We start from the raw sequence: 25,741 nt of genomic DNA, 5'->3' as shown, positions 1-25,741 counted from the left end.
ATAGAATGTACGCAAATATTTCTTTGTAAAACCTTCTCTCGATTCACTCGTCGTGCGCGCGACTTATCTTGTCTTTCGTGATTCATTTCGCGCGTTGCATCGCTTCGTCTCGAATTTTTTATAATTATAGAAAATTTGAATAAAATCGAGAACGATCGGTTCGATCCACCGTAAGTACGTTTATCCACCGTGTTACTCGATTCGACTCGAATACGTTTCTATCGAATATCACCTAATCTATCCACCGATCTGTACGAGCCGGCGTTATTACGATTTTCTTTCGCCGCGTTGTACGACTCGGCGTGTTTCGATTCGCGCGACCCTGCGCGAAATTGCTCGCTTCCTATTCCGAGACGTTGTTCCCCACACCGTTCCAACCATAAACGTCTTTTTCAGTTCGTCCGAGCGCGCAGCTGATCAGCATCGCTTTCGAATCCAGTCGGTTACGCGATCGCGGCAAGGTTAATTCCCGCCGCGGTTGTCGAGAACACCGCACACATCGGCCGGAGGAATTGTTGTTCCGATCGCGCGGCAGCGATAATTTTTCAACAAGGAATCTCGCATCGCGGAGCCGGCCGCGGTGCATTAGACACGCCCTGCATATGCATGCGCACACGCGGATCCTGGGTGCCGTGCTCGAGACCGTTTTCATGGAATCTGCTCGACGAGGAATGCTCGTGCCCGCGGGTCACCACCGTTGAGTGATTTCTGCTCAAGACCTCGCGGATTCTCTGCCAGCTAGATTTTTCCCTCTTTATCATCTTTTTCCATCCGTTCGACGGAATTTTTCCTCCTTCCGACCAACGAACGAACGAACGCTCGCGATCGACGTCTCTTGGTAGCCGTATCCTTTGTTTCTCACTTTTTCGATTTCAACGGGAATCTCCCAACCAAAGAACGCTCGCGATCGAGTCTTTGAGTCGCCACGTTTGTTTCGTAGCTTCGTACAATAGAATTTTTCTTCGTCCAGAACGAACGTTTCTTCGTTCATATTTTTCTTTGCTTCTCTAGGAAGTGCTATTTATTCGTTACAATTTTTCTTCGTCTCGACGAACAAACGCAACAAACTATTTTCTCATAAGTAGTTTTTATTTCCTAATTCTTTCTTCTTTTCTACTCGTGTGATAGACTCTTTTCGAAGAACGAATCGATCGCTCTTATTCCCCGGTAGCCATATTTGTTCGCTTCATTTTTTCCCCGTTCGTTCGCCAGAGTTTTTCTTCGTTCCGATACAGGAACGCTCGCGATCGAGTCTCTTAATTGCCATGTTTTATATTTTTTTCCATTTCTACAATAGAATTTTTCTTCGTTCCAAACGAACGCTTCTACGTTCATATTCTTTTGCTTCTCTAGAAATTTCTATTTATTCGCTACAATTTTTCTTCGTCTCGACGAACAAACGGAACAAACTATTTTCTCATAAGTAGTTTTTATTTCGCAATTCTTTCTCTTTTTCTACTCGTGTGATAGACTCTTTTCGAAGAACGGATCGATAGCTCTTATTCCGGTAGCCATATATATTCGCCCCGTTCGTTCGCCAGAGTTTTTCTTCGTTCCGATGCAGGAAGGTTCGCGAACGAGTCTCTCGGTAGCCAGCTCTTTTTGCTTCTCTCCTTTTTGCTATTCGTTGGATGGAATTTTTCTCCGTTCGAGGAACGAATACCCGCGATCGAGTCTCACGACACGTACATATGCACGTATTCACGGTAGGGTTGCGTAACGCGTCGAATGTCAATGTCTAAGCCCGACGGCGGCGTAACGGCTACCGGTGCGCGGTTGGCGTCGGCACACGCGCGGATATCTCCGACTCTTTCGAGATTCATCGACGCGGGGCACAACGCCGGATGTATTTTCAGCTATCGAACCGGGGGATCTCCTCGGTCGACTGGTCGCTCGAAAGGTTAATATGTATATCGCGATACCCTGGAATTTTATTGGTACCCCGAAGTGGACGGTGGTTAGGTTCAGCGAGCGCGGTGCCGAAGAACTTTCAAAAATGCAAATGTCGCTTAAATGTCACGTCTACGTGGACGGTTTTTGCACGAGCTTATGGAAATGAACCGCGAGCGATAGACACGGCGCGTCGCGAACGCGAGAGAATTCAATTAAGGGTACCCAATGCGAGAACAGTTCCGGAATCGTTCGCCAAACGAGCGCGATCTGCTCGTCACGCGTGCGACAACTTCACCGGTCATCCCCCTTAGCGTGAATTAGCGTCCTCGAGAGACAAGTCACTGCTTGGTTATTTACGCGCCGAAAGATTTTATTTACACTCGACGCGTCGAGTCTTCGTTCTCCAAAATTTACGAAAAGAAGTTACCGCTTGATTATTTACGCGCGGAAAGATTTTATTTACACACGAGGCGTCGAGTCTTTGCTTTCCAAAATTTACAAAAAGAAGTTACCGGTTATTTACGCGACGAAAGATTTTACTTACACTCGACGCGTCGAGTCTTCGCTCTCCAAAATTTACGAAAAGAAGTTATTCCTTGGTTATTTACGCGTCGATAGATTTTATTTACACTCGACGCGTCGAGTCTTTGCTTTCCAAAATTTACAGAGAGGATTTATTCCATGGTTATCTGGGCGTCGAAAGATCGATCAACGCGCGAAACAAGCGACAAGTGTACCAACAGTATGAACGAACTCTTCTTCGAAAGACACGTAGAAATTTCCGTACCACTCGAGAGAGATCGACTTGACACGTTGTTCAAAAATTTCCCACTTCTACCCGCCATCGAAGAATTTTGCTCCAATGAATGTAACGTATCGATCGTAACCGATCGCCTTATGGTAGTTTGCTCGAAGCGTAACGCGCTTCGTGAAAACTAGAATTCTGTCTCGGATGTCTTCTCGAGAATAACGCATAATAACCGAGTAATTGCGACTGTTCGCTGTCGTTAATAATCGCGTTGATGCAACGTGAAACGTCTATGAAAAAAAAATAAATAACAAATGCAGTAACCTGCTACTAGATGGTCTCGTGAAAAAGTATACCGAACTATGAGGGAAAAATACGAGAACCATCACGCCCTGATAACCAAGCGGTAATTCCTCTTCGTAAATTTTGCAGAGCAAAGACTCGACGCGTCGAGTGTAAATAAAATCTATCGGCGTGTAAATAACCAAGGAATAACTTCTTTTCGTAAATTTTGGAAAGTGAAGAGACTCGACGCGAGGAGTGTAAATAAAATCTATCGGCGCGTAAATAACCAAGGTATAACTTCTTTTCGTAAATTTTGCAAAGCAAAGACTCGACGCGAGGAGTGTAAATAAAATCTGTCGGCGCGTAAATAATTAACGAATAACTTCTTTTCGTAAATTTTGGAAAGTGACGACTCGACGCGAGGAGTGTAAATAAAATCTATCGGCGCGTAAATAACCAAGGAATAACTTCTTTTCGTAAATTTTGCAAAGCAAAGACTCGACGCGCCGAGTGTAAATAAAATCTATCGGCGCGTAAATAACCAATGAGTAATTTCTTTTCGTAAATTTTGCAAAGCGAAGACTCGACGCGTCGAATGTAAATAAAATCTTTCGGCGCGCAAAATACAAATACTCCGAAATTCCCGAAGGAAACCATCCTCCACTGAAGAATATACAGAATCTCGACTCGAGACGGAATCAATTACTTCCGATGGTTCCTAACGAGCCGAGGATCGATGTAAAAGCTAATACGATGAAAAAGAAAATATCGTTACGCAAGAGAGGGTCGAGTACCGTTCGTAATCACCGGTTTCCGAATCTCGTTCGGTCGAGGAGGTCGCTCGAGCGCCGAAAAACTTCTCGTCGAGAGTCTCCTCGCGAATCGACGTAAACGAAAGGCCCTCGTTTCGTCTTACGGCTGTTTATTGTTAATTAGCGCGGTAAACCAAGCCGCGCCGTAGGGTTCCGCGCCTCACCTGCCGAGTTACGAGAGAGTTAATGGCCCTTTTTTGCCAGCACTCGCTTTCCTCGTCCTCTCCTTCTCCCGGTTACGCAGTGGAGTATATTGCGAAATCAACCTCGTCTTCTCGCGCGGATACGGTACGTCGCCAAGACGCTCGCTCGTTCGTTCTTTCGTTCTTTCGTTCGTTCGTTCGTTCGTTCTTTCGTTCGTTCGTTCGTTCGTTCGCCCGCGTGTTTCGCACCTGGGCGTGAATCGACTGGGATATTATTGGCGTTCGCGCGTGTGCGTGCGTGGGTGCTCGGCTTGTAAGGTAACGCGCGACTACGTCGGTGCCTCGGTGCCGTAGAGCTGCGTTAAACTTAAGTACTACTCGATCGATTCGTCGCGCGCGATATACAGTCACCTGCTGGTGCGCGCGGCTTGGCGCTCGCGTCGCGGGACCACCAGGCTCGCTCGCGCGTTTTTCATTATCGCGAGTTACTTTTCCCAATTACTCCGCTCGAGCGCTCGAATCGACCGCTTCGTTTACGATGCAGGTTCGTTCGCCGGGTTTACGCGCGCGATACGATCCTCGAGCAACGCGCGTAGGTTTACCGCGAGTGTTCTCGGTTCTGCTCACGAGGAGCGATCGCGAACACTCGACGTGTATTCTAATACGGACGATTCGAACGGTGTGAAAAATCGGGAGGATCGTTGCGTTTGTATTCGTCGCGAATCGACTCGTTCGTTTACGTTCGACGTTCGTTTTCCTGGTTCGCGCGCGCGATACGGTCTTTGGAATAATTCGTGTGGCGCATGCTTGATTTTGTTGCGTGGTCGAGTACGAGGAACGATTACGGACATTCGTGGCAAACTGTGCAACGCGTTTTATATTTTCGATTGTTTCGACGATACGTCGAATCTTTCGTTTTTGGTTCGTTTTCAAAGTTCAGGAGATACGGTTTTTGAATCCAATTTACAAAACGCGCCCGTAGAGCGACCGTGGACGCTCGCGGTGAACGTGTATCGTAATCTCGATGATTTCGAGCGTGCGAAAAATCGCGAAGACCGTTGCGTTTGCATTTTAAACGATTTCGACGATACGTCGAATCGATCTTTCGTTTTTAACTCGTTTCCCAATTTCGCGCGACACGGTCTTCCGACGATGCACTATGGAAACTGCGCGTGCAGATGGTGTCGTTCGGTCCGCCGCGAGTTACAATTCGGACCGTTTCATCGATACGCGCAAGCAAGAAATCGATACACGGTTTTTAATCGAGAACATCGAGATGGAGCAGTTCGCGCTCGACCAGTTCCGCGAGGGATATAAAAGTTCGCCGATAGGATTAACAGCTACTCGTTTAATCGTACAGTCCCGATGTCCATTAAATCGTAAAACCGAATTTAGTTTACGACCGCGCGCTACATAAAGTTACTCGGTCGCAAAACAAACAACATCGAGGGTGTCATCAAGGGACATTCGAGGAGTCATTATCGAGGAAGAGGCCCGGGGAGACGATTCGCGCGATTGTTCCATAAAATCTCCCGGAGCTTAACCATCGCGGTTATTAACTCTTACGCAAGCGCGTTACGAGCTCCACCCGGCGAGCCGATACAATGCATAATAAAAGACGTAATGGGAACCAGTCTAACGTAGATTACCGTCGGACACGAAAAACGCATTACGCGGCCGAGTAAACGTTTACGATAAAAATCTCAAGGTAGCGTGCCGTGGGGGCCTGGTTCGCTCGAGCACCGCTGTAAAACAAGATCGTTAATTGCCGGTACGCGCGGACCATAGAAAATTCAAACGGGCCTCCGATTCGCTACAGAACCACCTGTTCCGATCGCGGTAACGCGCGACCCGAGTTTCGCAACGATCTCTCCACCCACCGTGGGACCATGCAAATGGGATTTTACGAGCGTCTTTCACCCGCGTTTCCTATTGTTAACAGTTTTCGACCTCGACCGGTATGGCCGTCCCCGCGTCCAGCCATTAATCTTTACCTTACGGCCGCGAACGTCGATACGTATCCTGGTTTGCGAAATCGACGGAAAACGATTCTTCGATACGAACGGGCAGCGTGCTCGGATCGGGTACGCGTCGAACCCGCTCGATCGGTTTCACCGCTGCGGGACTTGGAAAACCACGAGAAACAATTACCGTTCCCAGTCACCGACACCTACACTCGATCCGGACAGTCCGTTCGGTTTCGAATCCCTCTCGAAACGACGCGATGGATCGTCGATTGGGTATTTTAATCGCGTCGCAAATGCGTATCGAGACTCTCGAATACGAAGAAGAAAATTCTCTAGACCCTTTTTTGCCTCGATTTTTTCTTTTTTTTTTGGAGCAACACGCACGAGTTATCGCCAAGTGCTTAACGGAATTTTGTAAACAAGGAGCTTTCGCGAGTGGTCAAACGTTTTAGAAGTTTTAAATTTAGTTGAAATTAGAACCTGTATATACTTGCCATGTACGCAACAACAATTATGCGTAATTCGTAACGATTGGACCACGCGCCCGAACGATCGCGTAATACAAGTCCGATTTGAACGAAAGTTTCGGCCGCATACGATATAATTTTTTTGTTGAGAAAAAAATATTCTCGAGGGGATAAAATTAAGACTCGAAGATTCAATATTTTTTCATTATTTTGGGATCTTTTTCACAGGCGAACGACAGAACACCGAAAAGTGAACACGTTTAGTAAGAAAATTTTTGTTGCATCTAGCGAGATTACGAAATTGCAAAGAAATCGGCTGAAATCGATCTTTGCAGTGGCACTTTCTCTTCGATTTTTCAAACGCAACTTCGTAATAGCGCGAAACAGAGCAAAACTTTACATTCAGTTCTATCGTTGCAAAAAAGTCTCGAGAAAAGTTGTATTAAAACAATAGAAAAAAAAAAGTATTCAAACCTGTGAGACTCGATTTCACCTTCTTAGAGAAATTTCTCTATGTATGCGCGTAAACTTTCGTTAAAATCGGTCCTACGGGTAAGAAGGATTTCCTTGTAATTCAGCGTGTAAATACTTTTTCGAGCCACTTTAGGTACCTACTACGTTCGAAACGAAATCGGTCGTTCAAGGTGCCCCCGTTACGAATCGCGTTACACCACTTAGAGTACGATAGAATTACCGTGTGTACAAGTTCGCGCGTAAGAAACACAGCGGTGGGGACAACACCTGAACGTGTAGACCTTCTTCTTCGTTGCCTCGCGTTCTCCATCTTCTTTGCGATACAAACGTTCAACGACGTCGTTGAATACGTCTCGACGATCTCTTTCGCGCGACGTGGAAAAAACGAAGGTGACCTTCGATCGACTCGGTCCTCGTCGCGAGCGGCTTCGAAAAAAGGATTTTCATCTAATTGCCAGTGTTCGGGGTATAATCAAGTCGCTACGTAACAATTACTCGAACGTTTTGCATATTTCGTTGAAAACGTCTTCCTCCGAAACGAACGGAGCAGAAACGATCACAGATAGTACTTTCTAACGACTCGTTCCGTATACGCGTCGACCTTGATGAACTTTCGTCTTCGCCTAACGGGAGAGATCGCGGCCCAATAAGCACCACGCACTTCCACGGAGAAGACGGATGTTCCCGGTACGGTTACAAACGGGGAATTATTTATCATACGAGTTGAACGTTACGTTCGAGAAATCTCTAGGCGCGGGAGACACACTTTCCGAGAGAATGCAACCGGATTTTTACATCGATGATCGTTCGAGAACCGCGTCGTTATTCTTCGAGGCCTGTACACCGAGACCCCCGTTACAGAACCTAGGGCCGCGCGTATATTTGCGCCCGAGGTTCCTCGTAACAGGTAGTCGGTAAAATCTGGATCCAATTGAATCTTGTCTCGTTCGAAACGTTCGAGCATTTAATATTAAAGAACCGATCGAATAGCGTAACGGCACGCGATCTCGAGACGCGTTTACGCTTCTAGCGTGGTCTCGGGGCACGGTGTAATTCGTTTCGAAACCGAATTGTCGAGCGATTCTACGAAACTGAATCGAAATTTTGGAATACTTTTCTTCGAAACTGAATCGAAATTGTAGAATACGTTTCTCCGATAATAAATCGAAATTGTAGAATACTTTTCTGCGAAATTAAATCGAAATTGTAGAATACTTTACTCCTAATCGTAGTTGTAGAATACGTTTCTCCGAAACTGAATCGAAATTGTAGAATACGTTTCTCCGAAAGTAAATCGAAATTGTAGAATACTTGTCTTCGATACTAAATCGAAATTGTAAAATACTTTTTTCCGAAACTAAATCGAAATTGTAGAATACTTTTCTTCGATACTAAATCGAAATTGTAGAATACGTTTCTCCGAAATTAAATCGAAATTGTAGAATACTTTTCTCCTAATCGTAGTTGTAGAATACGTTTCTCCGAAATTAAATCGAAATTGTAGAATACTTTTCTCCTAATCGTAGTTGTAGAATACGTTTCTCCGAAACTGAATCGAAATTGTAGAATACTTTTTTTCGATACTAAATCGAAATTGTAGAATACGTTTCTCCGAAATTAAATCGAAATTGTAGAATACTTTTCTCCTAATCGTAGTTGTAGAATACGTTTCTCCGAAATTAAATCGAAATTGTAGAATACTTTTCTCCTAATCGTAGTTGTAGAATACGTTTCTCCGAAACTGAATCGAAATTGTAGAATACTTTTCTCCTAATCGTAGTTGTAGAATACGTTTCTCCGAAACTAAATCGAAATTGTAGAATACGTTTCTCCGAAAGTAAATCGAAATTGTAGAATACTTGTCTTCGATACTAAATCGAAATTGTAAAATACTTTTTTCCGAAACTAAATCGAAATTGTAGAATACTTTTCTTCGATACTAAATCGAAATTGTAGAATACGTTTCTCCGAAATTAAATCGAAATTGTAGAATACTTTTCTCCTAATCGTAGTTGTAGAATACGTTTCTCCGAAATTAAATCGAAATTGTAGAATACTTTTCTCCTAATCGTAGTTGTAGAATACGTTTCTCCGAAACTGAATCGAAATTGTAGAATACTTTTTTTCGATACTAAATCGAAATTGTAGAATACGTTTCTCCGAAATTAAATCGAAATTGTAGAATACTTTTCTCCTAATCGTAGTTGTAGAATACGTTTCTCCGAAATTAAATCGAAATTGTAGAATACTTTTCTCCTAATCGTAGTTGTAGAATACGTTTCTCCGAAACTGAATCGAAATTGTAGAATACTTTTCTCCTAATCGTAGTTGTAGAATACGTTTCTCCGAAACTAAATCGAAATTGTAGAATACTTTTCTCCGAAACAAAATCGAGATTGTAGAATACTTGTCTTCGATACTAAATCGAAATTGTAGAATACGATTCTCCGAAACAAAATCGAAATTGTAGAATACTTTTCTCCGAAACAAAATCGAGATTGTAGAATACTTTTCTTCGATACTAAATCAAAATTATAGAATACGTTTTTCGGAAACTAAATCGAAATTGTAAAATACTTGTCTCCTAATCGTAGGAAAATTCGTTAAAAAAATTTGTCGTTTACCGATAAATATTTCTTGTCGTTACGATTCTCTGATATAAAATCTTTTTCGAATTGTGGATAAAATTGAACAAAATTGTACTCTCAACGAGCGAAAATTGCCCCGGAAGTATATTAAAATTGAGAAAAATAATTGTACAATCGGTAGACGAGAACATCGTCGCTGCTCGACAACATTTATGTAAACGAAAAATATAGTTTCGCAACTATGTACATTTAGAATGTTACAAATAATCAACAACTAATCGTAAGATTTCGTGATCGTAGGGTATGGAAGGGAATCGAGATCGTGAAATATTCGCAATTTCACGTTTCGCGTGTATTTCGGGTTTCTTCGAATAATAAAAATTTGCCAAACTTGGAACACGGTTGATCTCGAGCGAGCACTAGACTGAAAGTTGGTCCCGGTTGGCCCGCGCGATCGGCGAGTCGTTACCGGAAGTGTACCGAAGGTTGCTGGGAACACGTCGCCTCGTTTCCACGTAGCAGCGTGATAAATACTCCGAAAAACGTTTGCTACCGCGTGGGCGGGAGTGCGATCACGGTGTATAGCGTCCACCGGCGCGGATACTTTCCACCGGCTGGTTGTACAGTTAGGCGTGACGCAACCGTGCACTCGGGAACGGTATGAGATCCCAATTATCGAATGCTTCCGGTTTCTAAGGGTCTTACGTTCGCTCGGAACAACGCCCGATCTCGAGCCGAAACGACGAGACACCACTAGGACGAAACGTAGCGAGAAAACGCTCGACTCGCGGTTCAATCGAACGGAGTTACTTTCCGACCGAAACACGCGTGTTTGGTTAACGCTGGTCTTCGTCGAGTAAGTGAATTTTATTTCGCAACGTGGAAAAGCCAATTAGATCGTGTCTCGCGAAACGGTAGGTTTCTCCGGAGGCGATCTTTGCGCAAGAGTTCGAATTCTTGCGCGGTTGATGGACGATCCGATCGAAGTGCCGAGTGAACCGCTCGCGTCCCTCGTTTCCGATCGACGTCCGCGTTCCAATTAATTAAATCGATTCCACGAAGGCATTTCCACCTTCTTCGCGCCGAGTTAGTTGTTTCCTGGGTTGGTGAAAATTCTAGCGTTTCGTTTCGCGGAACGGTATTTCTTAAAGGCTCGTCTCTCGTCGGTCTTGGTTGCGAGGGTATACGTTCTTCCGTCAGGGAAAGATTCTCGACTTTGGAAACTTTGTCGATCGTTCGCAACGCGCCATGACGTTCGCGGAGGCATTTTCAAGTTCTTCGCGTAAGAACAATGGTTTCTCGAGTTTGCGGAAACGCTAGGAGCGGTTTCGTCGAACGATGTTTTCCAAACGATGGATTCTCGTTGGCATTGGTAGTATACTTCGATCTATTGAAATTTTCCAACGTTGGAAACTCTGTCGATTCGCGACGCGTAATTGCAAAAATGTCAGTCACGAATATTCCACTAACGTTCACGGAGGCCCTTATTAATACAAGACAAATTTTCTCTCGTTGAAAAATATTTTTTGGTGTTGAAAAATATTTTCTAGACTTTTCGCATTCAGCCAACGAACGAATCGATGCGTATATAAAAGATTCCCGACGTTGGAAAATTCGTCCACGAGACGCGATTGTGACGTTCGCAGAGGTATTTCCCCCTTTTTCGCGCGATGGTAATATACTTTCCCGAGTGTCGAGAAATTTCCGTGACGGTGTCGTCTCGTCGAACGATATTTCGTGTTGGCTTTGCGCGTCACGGCGGTTAAATCGTCGCGTATACGGGAAAGATTGTCGACGTCGGTAACTCCGTCAACCGCCCACCGTCCGCGAGTCTAAAAACGGTCGGGTGGAACGGGCCGATGACGTTCGCCGTTGCCGGAGACGCGGCCCTGTCCGCGAAAGGCATTCCGCGTGTTATTGCGGAAGCGGTGTTCGAGGATCGTAAGAAACCGTCCGTGGTGATCCACGACGATCGGATAAGCGCGAGGATCGCGGGTTGTAAAAGAAGTTTATAAGGGTTCGGGATTATACGACTGTCACGGGCTATCTATCTTGGCCGATACGCGGTGATTTCCGTCTTTCAAAACGCGGCGTAAATGGATGCGCGCGGCGGCTACCATTTGTCGTAAAGATTCCCATCCCCGTAGCGGGCGAGTCGGTCGTGGGACCTCTTCTCCCGTACGAGCTCGAAGTCAGGCAACAAAGAGTCTCCTTACCTGATTGATGTCGCTGCCCAAGTCCCGCGCGCTCTTCGCGCTCCTCAGCTGATCGCCGCGGTACTCCCTGTACCTCATCGTTACTTCGTCGTCCGTCAGCGCGCCGCTGGTGCCGCTGGTGCCGCTGGTGGCGCTCCTGGCGTTCTTCTTGTTCTTCTCCTCCTTGGCCTTCTTCTCCTTCTTGCTGAACAGTTGCTTCACTTTGCTCATGGTACCGCTCTTCTTGGCCGCCTTCTTCTCGTACTTTTTGTCGGCACCGGAGGGCGGTTTCGCGGTGACCGGCGGTGACTTGGATACGTCGTTCGTATACTTGTCGTACTTCCGTTGCTCGGACGGCGTCAGGTTCATGTTACGATCGGTGTGCCGGCGTTCGTGCTTGATGAACTGCCGCGTGACGAAACCCTCGTCCTCCGACTCGATCTGCTCCCGTCTGTCCACCTCCTGCGAGTCGCGTCTGTAATCGTTCTCGATACCGGAATCGGCCAGACGATCCTTCCGATCGGAATCGCTGAGCCGTGTCTCGCGGTGACGGCGTTCGGTGTGCGCTCGGGTATCCTGTCTGGTGTGTCTGGACTTGCCACCCTCGTGGAACGCCCTGGGTGGCCTGGTCGGGCTCTCGTCGAACGGTTCGAGTCGTCCCACCGAGGGTTTGCCGCCCCTGGGGCTCTCCCTGGCGTCCGAGTCGTCGAAATAGTCCAACCGATTGCGGGACCTTCGCAACGGTTTCTTGGGGTCCTCGTCGAGTTTCCGGTGTTCCTTTCGGAGGGTGCGGGACGACGTTTCGTCGTAACGCGTTTCGCAACGGATCGAGTCACGTGCGGTGGTGTCGGAATCGTAGCGACTGGAGTTGTAACCGCCGCGATCGGTGCGTATCCTCGGTGGCGAGCTGTCGTAGTCGTCGTGGGCCGGGTGTTTGCTGCTGGTGTACCGCTGGGTGGTGCGCGTCTCTTTGTAGTACTTGGACTCCAACTGGCTGCTGGTCATCTGGGATATGTCGGTGTCGTAGTCGTCGTTCGGTCCCTCCCGTAGGCTGTCCAGGTGACGTTTCGCGAACGGCGATCTCTCCTTGCCGCCGTTCATCGTCGGACTGTCCACCAACGGTCGACGCACGTCCCTTGCGTTCACGTAGTCCGCGTGGCTGGTCAGATTCTCGTGCGATCTGGTCGTGTACTCGCTTCTCAACGCTCTGACGCGCGCGTTCTCCCCGATCTCGTCCAAACGTTGCGTCGACTTGCTCATACCGCGTATCGACTCGAAGTTGTTCTTCTTCTTCTGCTGTTGTTGTTGTTGCTGCTGCTGCTGTTGCTGCTGCTGCTGCTGTTGCTGCTGCTGCTGCTGCTGCTGCTGCTGGTGATGGTGGTGGTGCTGCTGCGGCGGATAGACGTCCCTGGGTCGCGAATCGCGGTCGAGGAAGTCGTCGCTCTTGGAGAACTTTCTCTCGGTGGTGGTGAACTTCTTGGCGATAATCGGGGAGGAGAGAAGGTTTTCGTTCTCCTTGTAACGATGGGAGACGGGTGTCTCGTCCGGATGGAAATTGGGAGTCTTGTACGGGCTACCGGTGTTCCTCGACGTTTGGAATCGTTCGTCCGGGCTTGTCTTGCTTCTGTCGCTGAGAAACGGTTTGAAGTCGTCCGCGTATCCCTCGTGGGTACGCGTCTCGACGATGTACTTGTCCCCGTACTTGTCCGTTCTGGTTTCCACCTTGTAACCGTCCCTCGGTTTCGTCTCCATGTAACTGTCCGCCGGTATTTTGTTCGTGATCTTCTTCTCGTAGCCGTACACCTTGCCGTTGTCCTCGTGTATCTCCTTCTCGAATATGTACTTCTCGCCGTTGCTGTTGGTGCGCGTCTCCGTGATGTAGGTGTCGGTGTAACGTTTCGGGGAGGCGACGCGATTCGGCGTAACCGGGGACGGTACGATCGGCTTATCGATGATCTCGTGTTCGGACTTCTTGATCGGTACGTTCGCGGTGTTCTTCGCGGCGAACATCTCGTCGGCTAGTAGCCGCGACTTGATCCTGGACTCGAGGAGGTCGCGTCTGGCGCTGAGCTCGGAGGTCTTGTTCGATATACCGGATTGGGTCTGCCTGGGGTTGTACTCGTTGCTCTCCCGTTGTCTGGCGTCGGTACCGTCGGCTCTGCCCCTACCGGACGTGTCGACGAACACCGTCGACGTGTACTTCTCCGGTTTCTCGTAGAGACGACGATCGATCTCGTCGAACTCGTGTCGTCGTTTCGCGTCGGTGGTCCTCGAACCGTATTCCTGGTTGCCGGGGTAGTGCCCGGTGGTGAAGTGACCGGCGACGATGTTCTTCCGGTCCTCCTCGTAACGCGACTTGAACGCGTTGATCTCGTTGTTGCGTCTCAGATCGCTGCTGTACGAGTAATCCGTCCTGCGGTACTCCTTCTCCGCGGGGCTGTTCTCGCGGGACGAATCCTTCCTCTCGAGTCCGAGTCCCTCGTCGCTGTCCGAGTGACTCCTCTGCGCCTTCTTCTTGTCGGTCTGCACCTGAGCGTAAATCACGTTCGTCTGGGGAGGCGGGGGGCTGCAGGACTCGTTCGGTCTGGTGTAGGAGAACGGTCGGTTGTTGTTGTGACCGAATCCCGGCCCGGGCGAGACCATCGTTCTGGTCAACTGCGGCGGGGGCGAGCGATCGCTGGATAATCGGTGAATCATCTTGTGTATCGTTGACTCCTCGTCGCGTTGCTGGAGATCGTATCTGCTGCTGTGCAGCATGCTACTCGGCTCGACCTTGTCTACTTCGTCGAGCCCGGTGTCCTTTGCCGGTGAAGGGGTCCGGGTTGGTTTCCCTTCCCTCTGCGGCCCTACCTTCTTCCCGATCTCGTTATCGTCCTCTAGCCGGATAGGTATGCGTCGCACGGTCGAGTTCTCGTTCTCGTTCTCGTTCTCGTTCTCTTCTCGGTTCACCGTCGTCGGTATCGTCGTTTCGTAGCTCGGTTCCGTTTCCTCTCGGTTCTGGTTCGCGGTCGCGTTCGCGGTCGCGTCTCGCGTCCTCACCTTTTCGGCATCGGACACCTCCTGTTTCGACTTCTTCGGCTCCGGTCTGCTGGTGTTCTCGGCGCTCTCGATCCTACCGAAGTGGAACGGTTGCTGATCGACGTGGGGCGAGGCCTCGATGATCGGGGACAGTTGTTTCTTGCCGCGAACGCTGCTCAAGTGGGAACCCTCGCTCTCGCTGCCGCTTCTCTTGCGGTGCGATCGCGTCGAGGTGCCGGCGTCGCTCGCGCTACGGGCCACCGGTTTCCTCTTCCGTTCCAACTTCGGTGAGAAGAACTTGGCTAGGGTGCCTCTCAGTTTCTTCGAGCTGGCATCGCTCGCGCTCCTCTCGAGCGCCTTCTTCTTCGGTGTCGGTGTACCGACGAGGTCCGTGGTGCTCGTAGCCCCGATTTCCTCGCTCCTGCGTCTCACATCGAGCGGCAGCTCCGGCCTCTTCTTGTTACGACGCGCCGGGAGTGTGCTGAAGCGACCTGGCAATCGTCGATTGTCGTGGGCGACGCAGTGAAGGCTGCCCGCTTGTCGAAGCACGAGGGCCGCCTCCTGTGCCAAGTCCTCCTTGCTCCTCGACGCTATGCTCTCTTTGTGGACGGGGGTGGCGATCAACCTGCCTTCGCCATCTCCTGCGAGTGCCGCGGTCACGCGGGGTCCTCCACGTCCTGGAACAATCGAACCAAACCCCGATTTCAATCGACCGATCGACCCTGAGTAATTTCCGACTCGGTGCGACACTCGAGCCGTCTTTGCTTTCTCGATTTTATACACCATTTTACGATCGATTCACGGAAATATCTCCCAGATGCGAGATGTCCGAATCGTTAAAGGTCGATTTCAATTTACCGCTACTTTTCAAACGTCGAACTTGTCGTACGTCGACTGAACTAATGGGAAATTAATCGTGGAGAAGTACACGGTGAAAGAACGAGTGAAAATTATTCAGGTGTATCACGAAAAATCGCGATCTTTGACGCTAACGATTCGGGAACTTTCTAACGTTTACACGTTGTAATGTTTGCACGTTGTAACGTTTGCACGTTGTAACGTTTGCACGTTGTAACGTTTGCACATTGTAAGGTTTGCACGTTGTAACGCTTGCCGATAAAAACACTGGGAATAAATAAAATTGTCGCATATGTCGAAAATCCACGTTTGGTGAGATTTTTTGGTCAAAAGGCGCGATTGGGCCATTTTTCTTCAAAAATGATAATGACCAAGTGGTTACCGCGAATGAGAAACGATATCGCGACACGTCGATTGATTATTTCTAGCATCCATTGGAAGGTTTTGACTTGGCCGATGTTTGGTTTCGGCAAAATGGCGCTCCTTGTTAAACAGCGAACGAAACAATGCCAATTTTGCAAACAAAACCAAGATCGCGCGATTTGACACTTTTGGACTTTTTTCTTCGTGGTCGTGTCAAAGGTAAGGTCTATGCTAACGATCCAGAGACAATTCCAAAGCCGAAAAACAACATCGAACGTGTCATTGGTGAAATTGATTCGAGTTTGTGCGAAAACGTGAACAATTTTGGGAAAAGATCGGTGGTTTCTAAAAAAAAATCGAGGCAGTAATTTGGAAGATATCTTGTTCCATTATTAACTCCAAAGTTTGTACTTTAAAATAAAAGAACATATCTCAAGATTACTCGAACCGTTTGAATTTTATTCGAGAAATAAATCGACCGGTGAAGATTGGGACAGCTTGTACCGTCGATCGGTATGCTCTCGAACAGTGCCGCCCTACAAATCGTAACACTATTCGCATACATTATGAGCGAATACACAATTTATGTCGTCGATGTAGCGTTTTACTGAAATTCATCGCGAGAATAATATTCTAAAAGTGTGTTAAATTATTTGAGAGTCCCGAATAGAAGAATTGTATTCGTTTATTTTTTACAAAGAGTGAAAGTAACCAACGATAAATGCGAGACTTCATAATTGTGGGGCTCGGTGCCAAGGGCGGACCTGCTCTCGAGTATCGTAGGTGAGATATCCGGGAGATATCCGGGAGATATCCAGGTCGTCGACGATTCTTTCTCTACGCGAGTCTCGTGAGCACCATTGAATTGCACGATCTTTTGTTTTTCTAATGCTACGCGCACGCGGAAAGTGTATTATTCGACCATCGATTAATCGTTTCTTAATAAGAATCTATCCTGTCATTTGCAACGTATTGGTCGAAGGAGAGAGAAACTTCAAAATTACAATCCTTCCGAAACAGAAAGATTTTCTATGTCAAACGTGCCTAATAGTCCACAGATTCTCGAACGTACGAGGTAGTATGTTTCCCAATTATTGCGATATATTCCTAAAAATATTCTTTTCATCGAGACGAAATGTACAATATTTCTTCGCGGTTGAGCTTCGGTGAACGATCTTAAATCGTAATCATCGTACTCGTTGGAAAACATTCTATCGGATGTTAGAAAAACTGTAACCTTGAAAATTCTCGGTGCTATCGATCAAGACCAACGAAACGGTACCGTGTAACGAGTTGGTAGAAATTTGATCTTGAATCAACGACTTCTTTCTCCTTCTGAAAAACCATTGCTTTCGATGCTCCAACGTACAAGTTACATTTTCACCCCCAAAGTCACGGAGAAAATTGTCCAATGCATTTCAAACGATAAGAAACTCGTTCGTTTTTCGGTATCGCGCCGAATGGAAATTCCCTCGACGATTCGTCGCGAGCGTAAAATAATCAGGTTCGAATAACACCGAGAGACTGACGCGTCCTTTTGTAATTTTCTCCGTTAATTTTCCCTGGTATCGACCTCCGTAGTAAATCGTTCGGACATTAGCTGTCCTTTTTATCGCGGCGCGTTAATCCCCCGACTCTGCTCCCTCCTAATTGCCACGCAATTATAGTCGCGCCAAAGTTGGAAAGAAATAATTATCATTCGTTTCATCTGACACTATCAATCTATTAAGCGCCGCTAACGTTATTCGAATTTCAGTGTTGTTTATTCAGGGCCGTGATCGTTATTCCAAATTAACTCGAGCGGCGAGCGTTTCCGTTCGGAGCAACAAGAAGCATCGAAAAAACGCGAAAGGAAGTTCAATCTCGCCGAAGGGACCGGGCTAATTAGGGACAACCGAACAAAAAATTCGCGCAGAAGTCATTTCGATCGCAAAATTCCGAACAAACATCCAACGACGATGCCTGACTTTTTTTTCTTCTCTCTTTTCCCCTTCTCCGCGACAAAAATCATTTCGGGGGACAATCGAGCGAAATATGGCGCTCGGTTACGCGTCAGCTCGGCTCAACGAAGGAATTGGAAATCGTGGGATTTTTATTGGACGAAGATCGTTCGAAAACGATCCATTAGGACACGAAACGTGTAAGATCGCCCGGTGGATTCTATCGCGAACAATGGATCATTTCTGTGGCGGTGAGACGCATTATTGGATTTGTAAATGAACGATTTATGTTAAGCAGAAGCGGTCCGGTCGTTACCGGCTAATCACCGTGTTTAATCAGATGTTAGCTGCTCGGCTAGACGTGGAACGTCAGTGCTCCGATCATCTTTATAATTCACCGGCGATAAGAAACGTCTCCGTTTTTCTCGGTCGATCGATCGATCGTTAAACCGAAACGAATATCATCCGGTTCGTATTGTTTAATTATCGTTCGTTATAATCAACGTAATCGCCGCTATCGTGGCTATAAATCCGCGAACGATTCGTCGAGACGATCGTACCACCCCGTGGAAAGCGAAATTGCTATCGCGCGTATCATTTTCGTGTATCGATGTTAACTCTGACGACGATAATTTATGGATACTTGAACGCGCGCGTATCACCACCGTTTCAATTTTTAACGCGAGTGCGAAAGAAAGAGGGAAATTTATAACGCAAGAAACGATATCGAGCGTCGCGTTACGAATTAAATAATTGCAAATTGAATAGTCTCGTGAACACAGTCTCTCGTGTAGAGGGGTCCCTCGCTTGCATCAAGTGGATGTATCGATCTATTTAGCCAACAGCACGTTACAACTAAAATTGTGTATCGGTGGAGATGGAACTGAATCATCGTGACTCAACCTCGTGTTTTTTCAGCTACGAGTTTGGTTAAGAATCGAAGAGTAAGTAATTAAGAATCTGACAGAATTACGCGCCCTATTCATCAGGAATTTACTCCTTGAACTCGTACGATCGAGCGAGACCTACCGGGAGTGCCATCTGTTGGCTAGCAGTGACGCCTTGGGCACCTTTCTAATATTATACATTACTATTAACAAAGGAAGAATTTTAATGTACGTTTGCAGGATCACAGCGTACACGTTCCTAACGAAATGTGTCAAATATTAAGCGTCGAAACGGAAAAGAGTTCGGTACTGTTAAATACGCGCTAAGTGTTAAGTAATGGTTCAACACCGTTATTATTTTATAATTCTCGTTTTTGCGTTTCGTTTATACGTGCGACAATTGTCGTGTATCTCGTTGCAGCGTTAAAACTATAAATTAAAAAAAAAAACATCTTAAAGTTCGACGACACCCCTTCGAGTTTGCAAATACTGAAGATTGCGCGCAAGTCGCTGATCAATTATCGATAATATCGCGATGACGTCAGGTGCAAACTGAGAGTCGATTATCGACGACACGTGCAAGCTGATAGTTGGCGAACCAGGCAAGTAAATAACAATTTTCTTGCTATACCGTTTTATCTTGCAACTGCGCTACGAACGAAACGGTGAGCTCCGAGTCGAAGGTGTCGGCGCGGACGAAAGCGAATACTTGCACGAAACGCGTGGAGGCGAATGCATTGGAGGCAAGGTTTACGAAATTTGTCGAGCACCTCCGCGTAAAAATCTCTACGATCGATCCTATCGAGTGCACGGTCGAATTACAAATCTCTCGTTGGAGATCGAAAGTAAAACGAAAGTCCCGTTCGAGTCTCCGATCAGATGAACCCGTCAAACGTATCGCTTCGGCCCAATATGGGTTACGACGCTCGACTTTCGCCGGAGGTTTTTCTTTTCTTTACGGGGCGGATAATGGAAATCGTGGTTCAATTTAAAATTCAACTCGTACGCTCGTGCACAGACGTAATACGCAATTTGACCTTTTCGAGGTGCACACGCCTCGTACGCTCGGTTCGAACCGAGTGCACCGATCGCGGCCAGAACACAGGAAATCGACCGAGCCAGACACACCGGGGTTCTAAGTTCAACGGGTGTGTGTGTTATTCGATGAAACGTGCGCCACGTTAAGGCCCCCCCGATTCATCCGAGAACAGCGAATCGTATCTCTGCGCGGCACAATCATCGTTCCATTTCCAGCCGGCCACGATTTCCTTCGCGTACGACGTACGACTCGTTAGATAATTAATGACGTGTTCCGCGGCGAAACCTTTTAACCGAGGTACGAAGTTGAATCGTAATTACACCGCTTGTATCGACTCGCTTTCTGTAATTACTTATTCTAAATTGGTCGAACGACAGAATCGATGCATCGTACGACTTCAGAGGTGACTCGAAAACACCAAGTGAAAGGGAGAATAAATCGAAACGAACGTAACAATAGAGATTTTTCACGGATACTTTCGTATCGTAAGGAACGTCCGAGGAGTTCGCGGTTGTCGTAATTTTTCGCCGTTCGTTTACACTGTGGGAAAGAATAGCTGTCTCCTACACGTGTTCGCGTCCAGATTCCACGAAATCCTTTCGAGTTTTCCGCTGGATAATTAAACAGTGGAGAGACCGTTGTCTGATTTAATCTCCGCTTCATATTACGTCCTCGCGTACAGCGCGAGCGAGGGTAATCACTCGATGCTCTCAACAAATATCATGTACCAGTGACCTTTCCATAATCGTGTACCTTCCACGACCACAACACCGATGCACGTTTCTCGGCAGAAATTAATCGACGTGCCAACAACGAGAATTATTTTTCCCGTGTCCGTCTCGTATAATTGAAGAGAATTCGTACGTTCGTTTCATCTTCCTCGTTGGCACATTTTCGGAGAGTAATTAACTCCTCGACGCGCTGCTATTTGAATATTCTATGCCGAGGACTCTCAGAACGAGGCAATTGCATCGACAATTTTTACATTGGTATCGCAAACTCGTATTACCGCCTATTTACGAATTCCAATGGTGAATCGACGAGAACAAAGATTCACGCGATACCTTTCGTCCCGTTGTTATTTCGTGGAACAGAAGGAAGAATACATTTCGAAGGAATAACTGGCGCAAGATTTTCCAAGTCGACTTCTTCGTTCGCTTCTACTCGTTTTGTTTTTTTTTTCAATCGACTTTTGCAATTGCGATTGAATTTTGAGCGTACGTATGGCGCGGTTTTCGTCCCGTTCGAATTTTCCGTAAAATCAATATTAACCGAGATGTCGACCCAACACTACGAAAAGAGTGCAAATTTATCAAGTAACTCGTGTAGTATAGTTATTTTTACACTCGAATGTCTCTCATCTCGAACAATATCGATCAATGCATCTATGGACGCGTAAAAATTCGATCGAATTCATCCGGTACGATGTAAAGACTTCAAAAATTTATGTATATATTTTGTACGTAGTTAATATCTCTGAATTAGGTACCGATCGAATTGAGTCGTTTAGCGAACGCGATCTGTGCCAGTGGAACGCGCGAGAGATACAAAAAGATGGAGCGTTCGCCTATTAGCAAAGAACCGAGGGCTTTGTTCGCTTCAGCTGTTGGATCTCATTTGGATCGTTAATTAGACCACCGACTAAAGTGTTCGAACGATTTTGTAGTCTTTACGAAACCGTCCAAATATTTTTCCAATAAATTTCTACTCGACGTTCTTTCGATTTATTACAGTTGTCTCTCAAACTTTCATTATTTTTGCGGATCGAAAGTATCCTCCAACTTTACCTATATTTTACGAAACACGTTCCACAATGACAATAGAACTACCGACGGTGAAAATATTCCTATTTGTATTACACCATACAGGTATCTTCGAAGTTAAACGAGGAAAGGACAAATTAATTTACGAGTACCATTAGTCGTCCATTTCGATAATTGTTCATGAATATTCTAAGCAAAGGCACGGTTAATAATTGAGTAATTTTAAAAAGAAATTCGAAACAAGAATTACACTCTCAACACTAGAACTATCAACGGAGAACATACTATTCCTATTTGTATTACACCATACAGGTATTTTCGAAGTTAAATGGGAAAAGAACAAATTAATTTACGAGTACCATTAGTCGTACCAATTTCGATAATTGTCCATGAATATTCTAAGCAAAGGCACGGTTAATAATTGAGTAATTTGAAAAGAAATTCGAAACAAGAATTACATTCTCAACATACTATTCCTATTTGTATTACACCATACAGGTATTTTCGAAGTTAAACGAGGAAAGGACAAATTAATTTACGAGTACCATTAGTCGTACCAATTTCGATAATTGTCCATGAATATTCTAAGCAAAGGCACGGTTAATAATTGAGTAATTTGAGAAAGAAGTTCGAAATGGATGAAATTGACCCCTTTGGTAGTTCCAGTGTTAATATACTTACAGTGGCCGCGTATCGTAACGTATCGATTCATACTCGGAGCAATTATGCGCATGCAAATTAACCGTAATTAGAAGAACATCCGCGTCCCCATAACCAGAGGTGAACGAGCTAATGATCCCGCGGTGAGACCGTTGACGGATTTACAGCGTCATTGTCGCGGTTCCACGAGCCGGAGCTGCTACGCGCGACCTCATCGGGGAACATCTTGTCGAGGTCATCGACGAGGACCCCGGGAACGAGGTCGCAGTCGGGATTAGCGTTTCTGTTCGCCTACTAAAGCGCCATACCGCTTATAGTACCTATAATGCCGTGCACCATTTCCACCGAGCTCGTCTCTCGTGGGAAATCGTTCTTAAATGGAGACCGAATCTACTTCGCAGCCATTCTTGCCAACTTTTACGAGCTTCTGTTTACGCTAACAACCTCCATTCGCTGTTTCTTCCTCGTACTCGGCGACCAATACCCGTGCATTTGGAACGCATTACGGATGAAACGATCGCATCGGTATTTTCTGTTGTCACCTCTCCTTTTCGTTTCGTTCGATCGATTTTGAAAAATATTCCGCGAGGAAAGAACGAGGAGAAATTGCGACGGTCGAGGCAGAGAAACTCGGACGAAGAACTTAATTGACCCGAGTTTCTAAAAAGTTCTAAATCGATATTTCCGATGCCGAGCCTGCTCGAAAGATTCGACGCGAAGTATTAAGAACATTCGGGTCGATTGTTCGTATTTAACGGAGTTTGTATTACTTCCAAAGAGTGACAACGTTTCGAAGGGAACGTCGTGTGTAAGATCGTAGAGAATGGTTTTATTAAAGAACGACCTGGAATACGAAGAGAACCGGGAAGATCGACGATAACGATTACTTCAGAACCAGGGAATATTCTTTAAATATCGTTACATACGTTTGTGTAAAAAAACAAAAAATAAAAACTGTTACAGAAATCGTTTGTGAGAAACGTAAGAAACACACCGTACTTCTAACGCGAGAAGAATCGTGGGAACACAATGGGAGCTAATGTTTTAATCTTCGAACTAGGACTATGAAACCGGCACTAAATGCTAAACAAGTTACGTGCGCTGTGCTACTATAATAGTTTCCAACCGTTCGAATGCACCCTGCACTCTCTTTTTCATCGGACCTCGTTTCAGATCTTACGACAAATACAATTGCTCGGACCGGCTTTGCGAGACTGCCAATTCATACTTTAATGGAGCCGGTATACGTGGCTGATATTCCTCCCATGCTATATATATATATATATTTCTGTGTACCGTACGTGTGCACGTACTCGTCCATAGAGGCTATCAAACGGCCACAGACATGGACGATCTAACGATATTCAATAGAAACCCCATCCCAACTGTCAGAAGCCACTGCACAATGCTCGCTGTGCATCTGTGCACAACGAAACTGGTCCTCGTTTCACCGATAGGCTACCAAACGCTCGCAAACACGCGCAATCGTTACCACACACCTTGCTCTACTATCGAAAGATGTTCGTTTACGTTTGCTCTTTAGCTATCGTCCCTTCGACTTATAAAAAGGTTTCCTCCCCTTGATAAAATACGTACACAATCGACTGGCAAACAGTCGCAAACATACTCTACGTTCTCTAGACACCTTGCAATGCTATTAAAAGATGTATATACGTTTACATCTGTACTTTTTCATCGTTTCGATGTATAGAAAGCTTCAAAATATGATAAAATATGCAATCAAATCGGTCTCTGTTTCATTTACGAGCAAACGATCGCAAACCTAGATAATCTACACCTCGTCGCGCTATCGGAATATGTATAAACGTTTACATCTGTTCTCTAATTATCACCACTTCGACATGTGAAGAATTTCATCCTTTCGATGAAATACCTACGCGATCAAACTGATCCATACTCCATCGACGAGCAAACAGTCGCAAACCTAGATAATCTACACTTCGTCACGTTATCGGAAGATGTATAAACGTTTACATCTGTTCTCTAATTATCACTACTTCGACGTACAAAGAGTTTCATCCTTTCGATGAAATACCTACGCGATCAAACTGGTCCATACTTCGTCGACGAACAAACAATCGCAAACCTAGATACTCTACACCTCGTCACGTTATCGGAAGATGTATAAACGTTTACACCTGTTCTCTAATTATCACCACTTCGACGTATAAAGAATTTCATCCTTTCGATGAAATACCTACGCGATCAAACTGGTCCATACTTCATCGACGAGCAAACAATCGCAAACCTAGATAATCTACACCTCGTCACGTTATCGGAAGATACACGTACGTTTACGCTTCACTTTTCAGTTATCGTCGTATCGACCTACCGGAAGATACGTCCCTCGTGTAAAATGCATAAACGATCGAAACTACCCTACGCAAAGGAAACCGATTCGAAATCTACGCGATTAATTCGAAGAGTCCGCGGCGGACCAGGAGCCGGTAATTCCATTACCGTTTACATCTTATTGAGCGCGAGCGATATTTGGAAAAAAAAAACCTTGAAAACAATCGGTATTCCTGTTGGCGCAGACCCGGTGCCCTGAGCGTCGGCGCGCTCGCGCAAAAAAGCGGTTCGGCCGGATCGAGGTTAAATAATCGCGGTGTGTAAGAACCGTGGAACGTGGTAAACGAGTAACGCTAGGAAATGTAGGTTGGAACGAGAGAAATCAATAGACCCGTGACTCGGTGGACGCGGCCCGATGCCGCGATCCCGAAGACTAATTATCAGCAGGATACGCCGCCGGGTGAAACACTCGGCGGAGCACGGCTCGAGCGCGTTAGGCGTACATTGTGCCGCGATTACGTCGAAGGAAACGAAAGAGAGAAAGAGAGAGACTCTCTCGGCGTATTAGCATGTGGTGCACGTATGGCAGGCGGGAATTGATGCTCCTAGAGAGTCGATCGTGAGCCACGGCGATCGATGCTTACGCGATAGTCCGTCGTCGTGGTGGCAACGGTGCAACAGCGGTTTCCGAGTATTTTTAACGGATATTATCATCGAAACGAGTTTAAATCGCTCGAGGGGTTGAAAAAATTCTGGCGCGGGGAGAAACGGAGCTGGTAGCGTTGCCGGCTCGGAATTCGAAGCTTTATCTCTCGTTCGAGCTGCCCTGTCGATCGCACGACGTACAAGGAACCCTTTCTCCTCGACGCTATGACATTTATGATACTCGAACCGTTACGATTTCAATACCTGCTACGGTGCTACGTGCACGTTCGATGGATCGCGTCGATCACCATAGACGAGGTTTCCGAATTGGACACCACGAGTGTCCCAAAAGACGTCACATGTTTCCCGGGACTTGATAATTCTTACATCTCGGACGTTACTCTTACACTTTTGACGTTATCCGCTCGGTTCGAATACCCTCGACGTGGACAGAACATTCAAATATGAATACTCCTTCGTCAAACGTGCAACGCTCCGAAAATTCCAACAAGAGCGCAAAACCTCTGTGATACTATTGGTTAGCATAGAACGTGATACACTTGGATGTAAAAGCGAATAACGTTTGTACGGAAGGACGAGTGCGACGAGTACGTATGGAATTGTTGAGCGAGCGACTTTAGCTCTAAGTTTATGTTACGATAACGAGTGTAGCGTGGTACGGT

At 46.3% G+C, this 25,741-nt stretch overlaps 1 protein-coding gene across 2 annotated transcripts in view; it reads right to left on the bottom strand.

Moving 5' to 3' along the window:
• Positions 1–25,741, bottom strand: part of Blo (bloated) — a 214,517-nt gene that overhangs the window by 149,328 nt on the left and 39,448 nt on the right. For both annotated transcript variants that reach the window (XM_076324977.1, XM_076324978.1), the window contains one exon: positions 11,594–15,267. In XM_076324977.1, the coding sequence (XP_076181092.1) occupies positions 11,594–15,267 (3,674 nt within the window). The remainder of the gene's footprint in view (positions 1–11,593; positions 15,268–25,741) is intronic.

This window comes from Ptiloglossa arizonensis, chromosome 13 (assembly GCF_051014685.1).
Source record: "Ptiloglossa arizonensis isolate GNS036 chromosome 13, iyPtiAriz1_principal, whole genome shotgun sequence".
NCBI lineage: Eukaryota > Metazoa > Arthropoda > Insecta > Hymenoptera > Colletidae > Ptiloglossa > Ptiloglossa arizonensis.
This window is presented reverse-complemented; position numbering and strand designations above follow the sequence as displayed.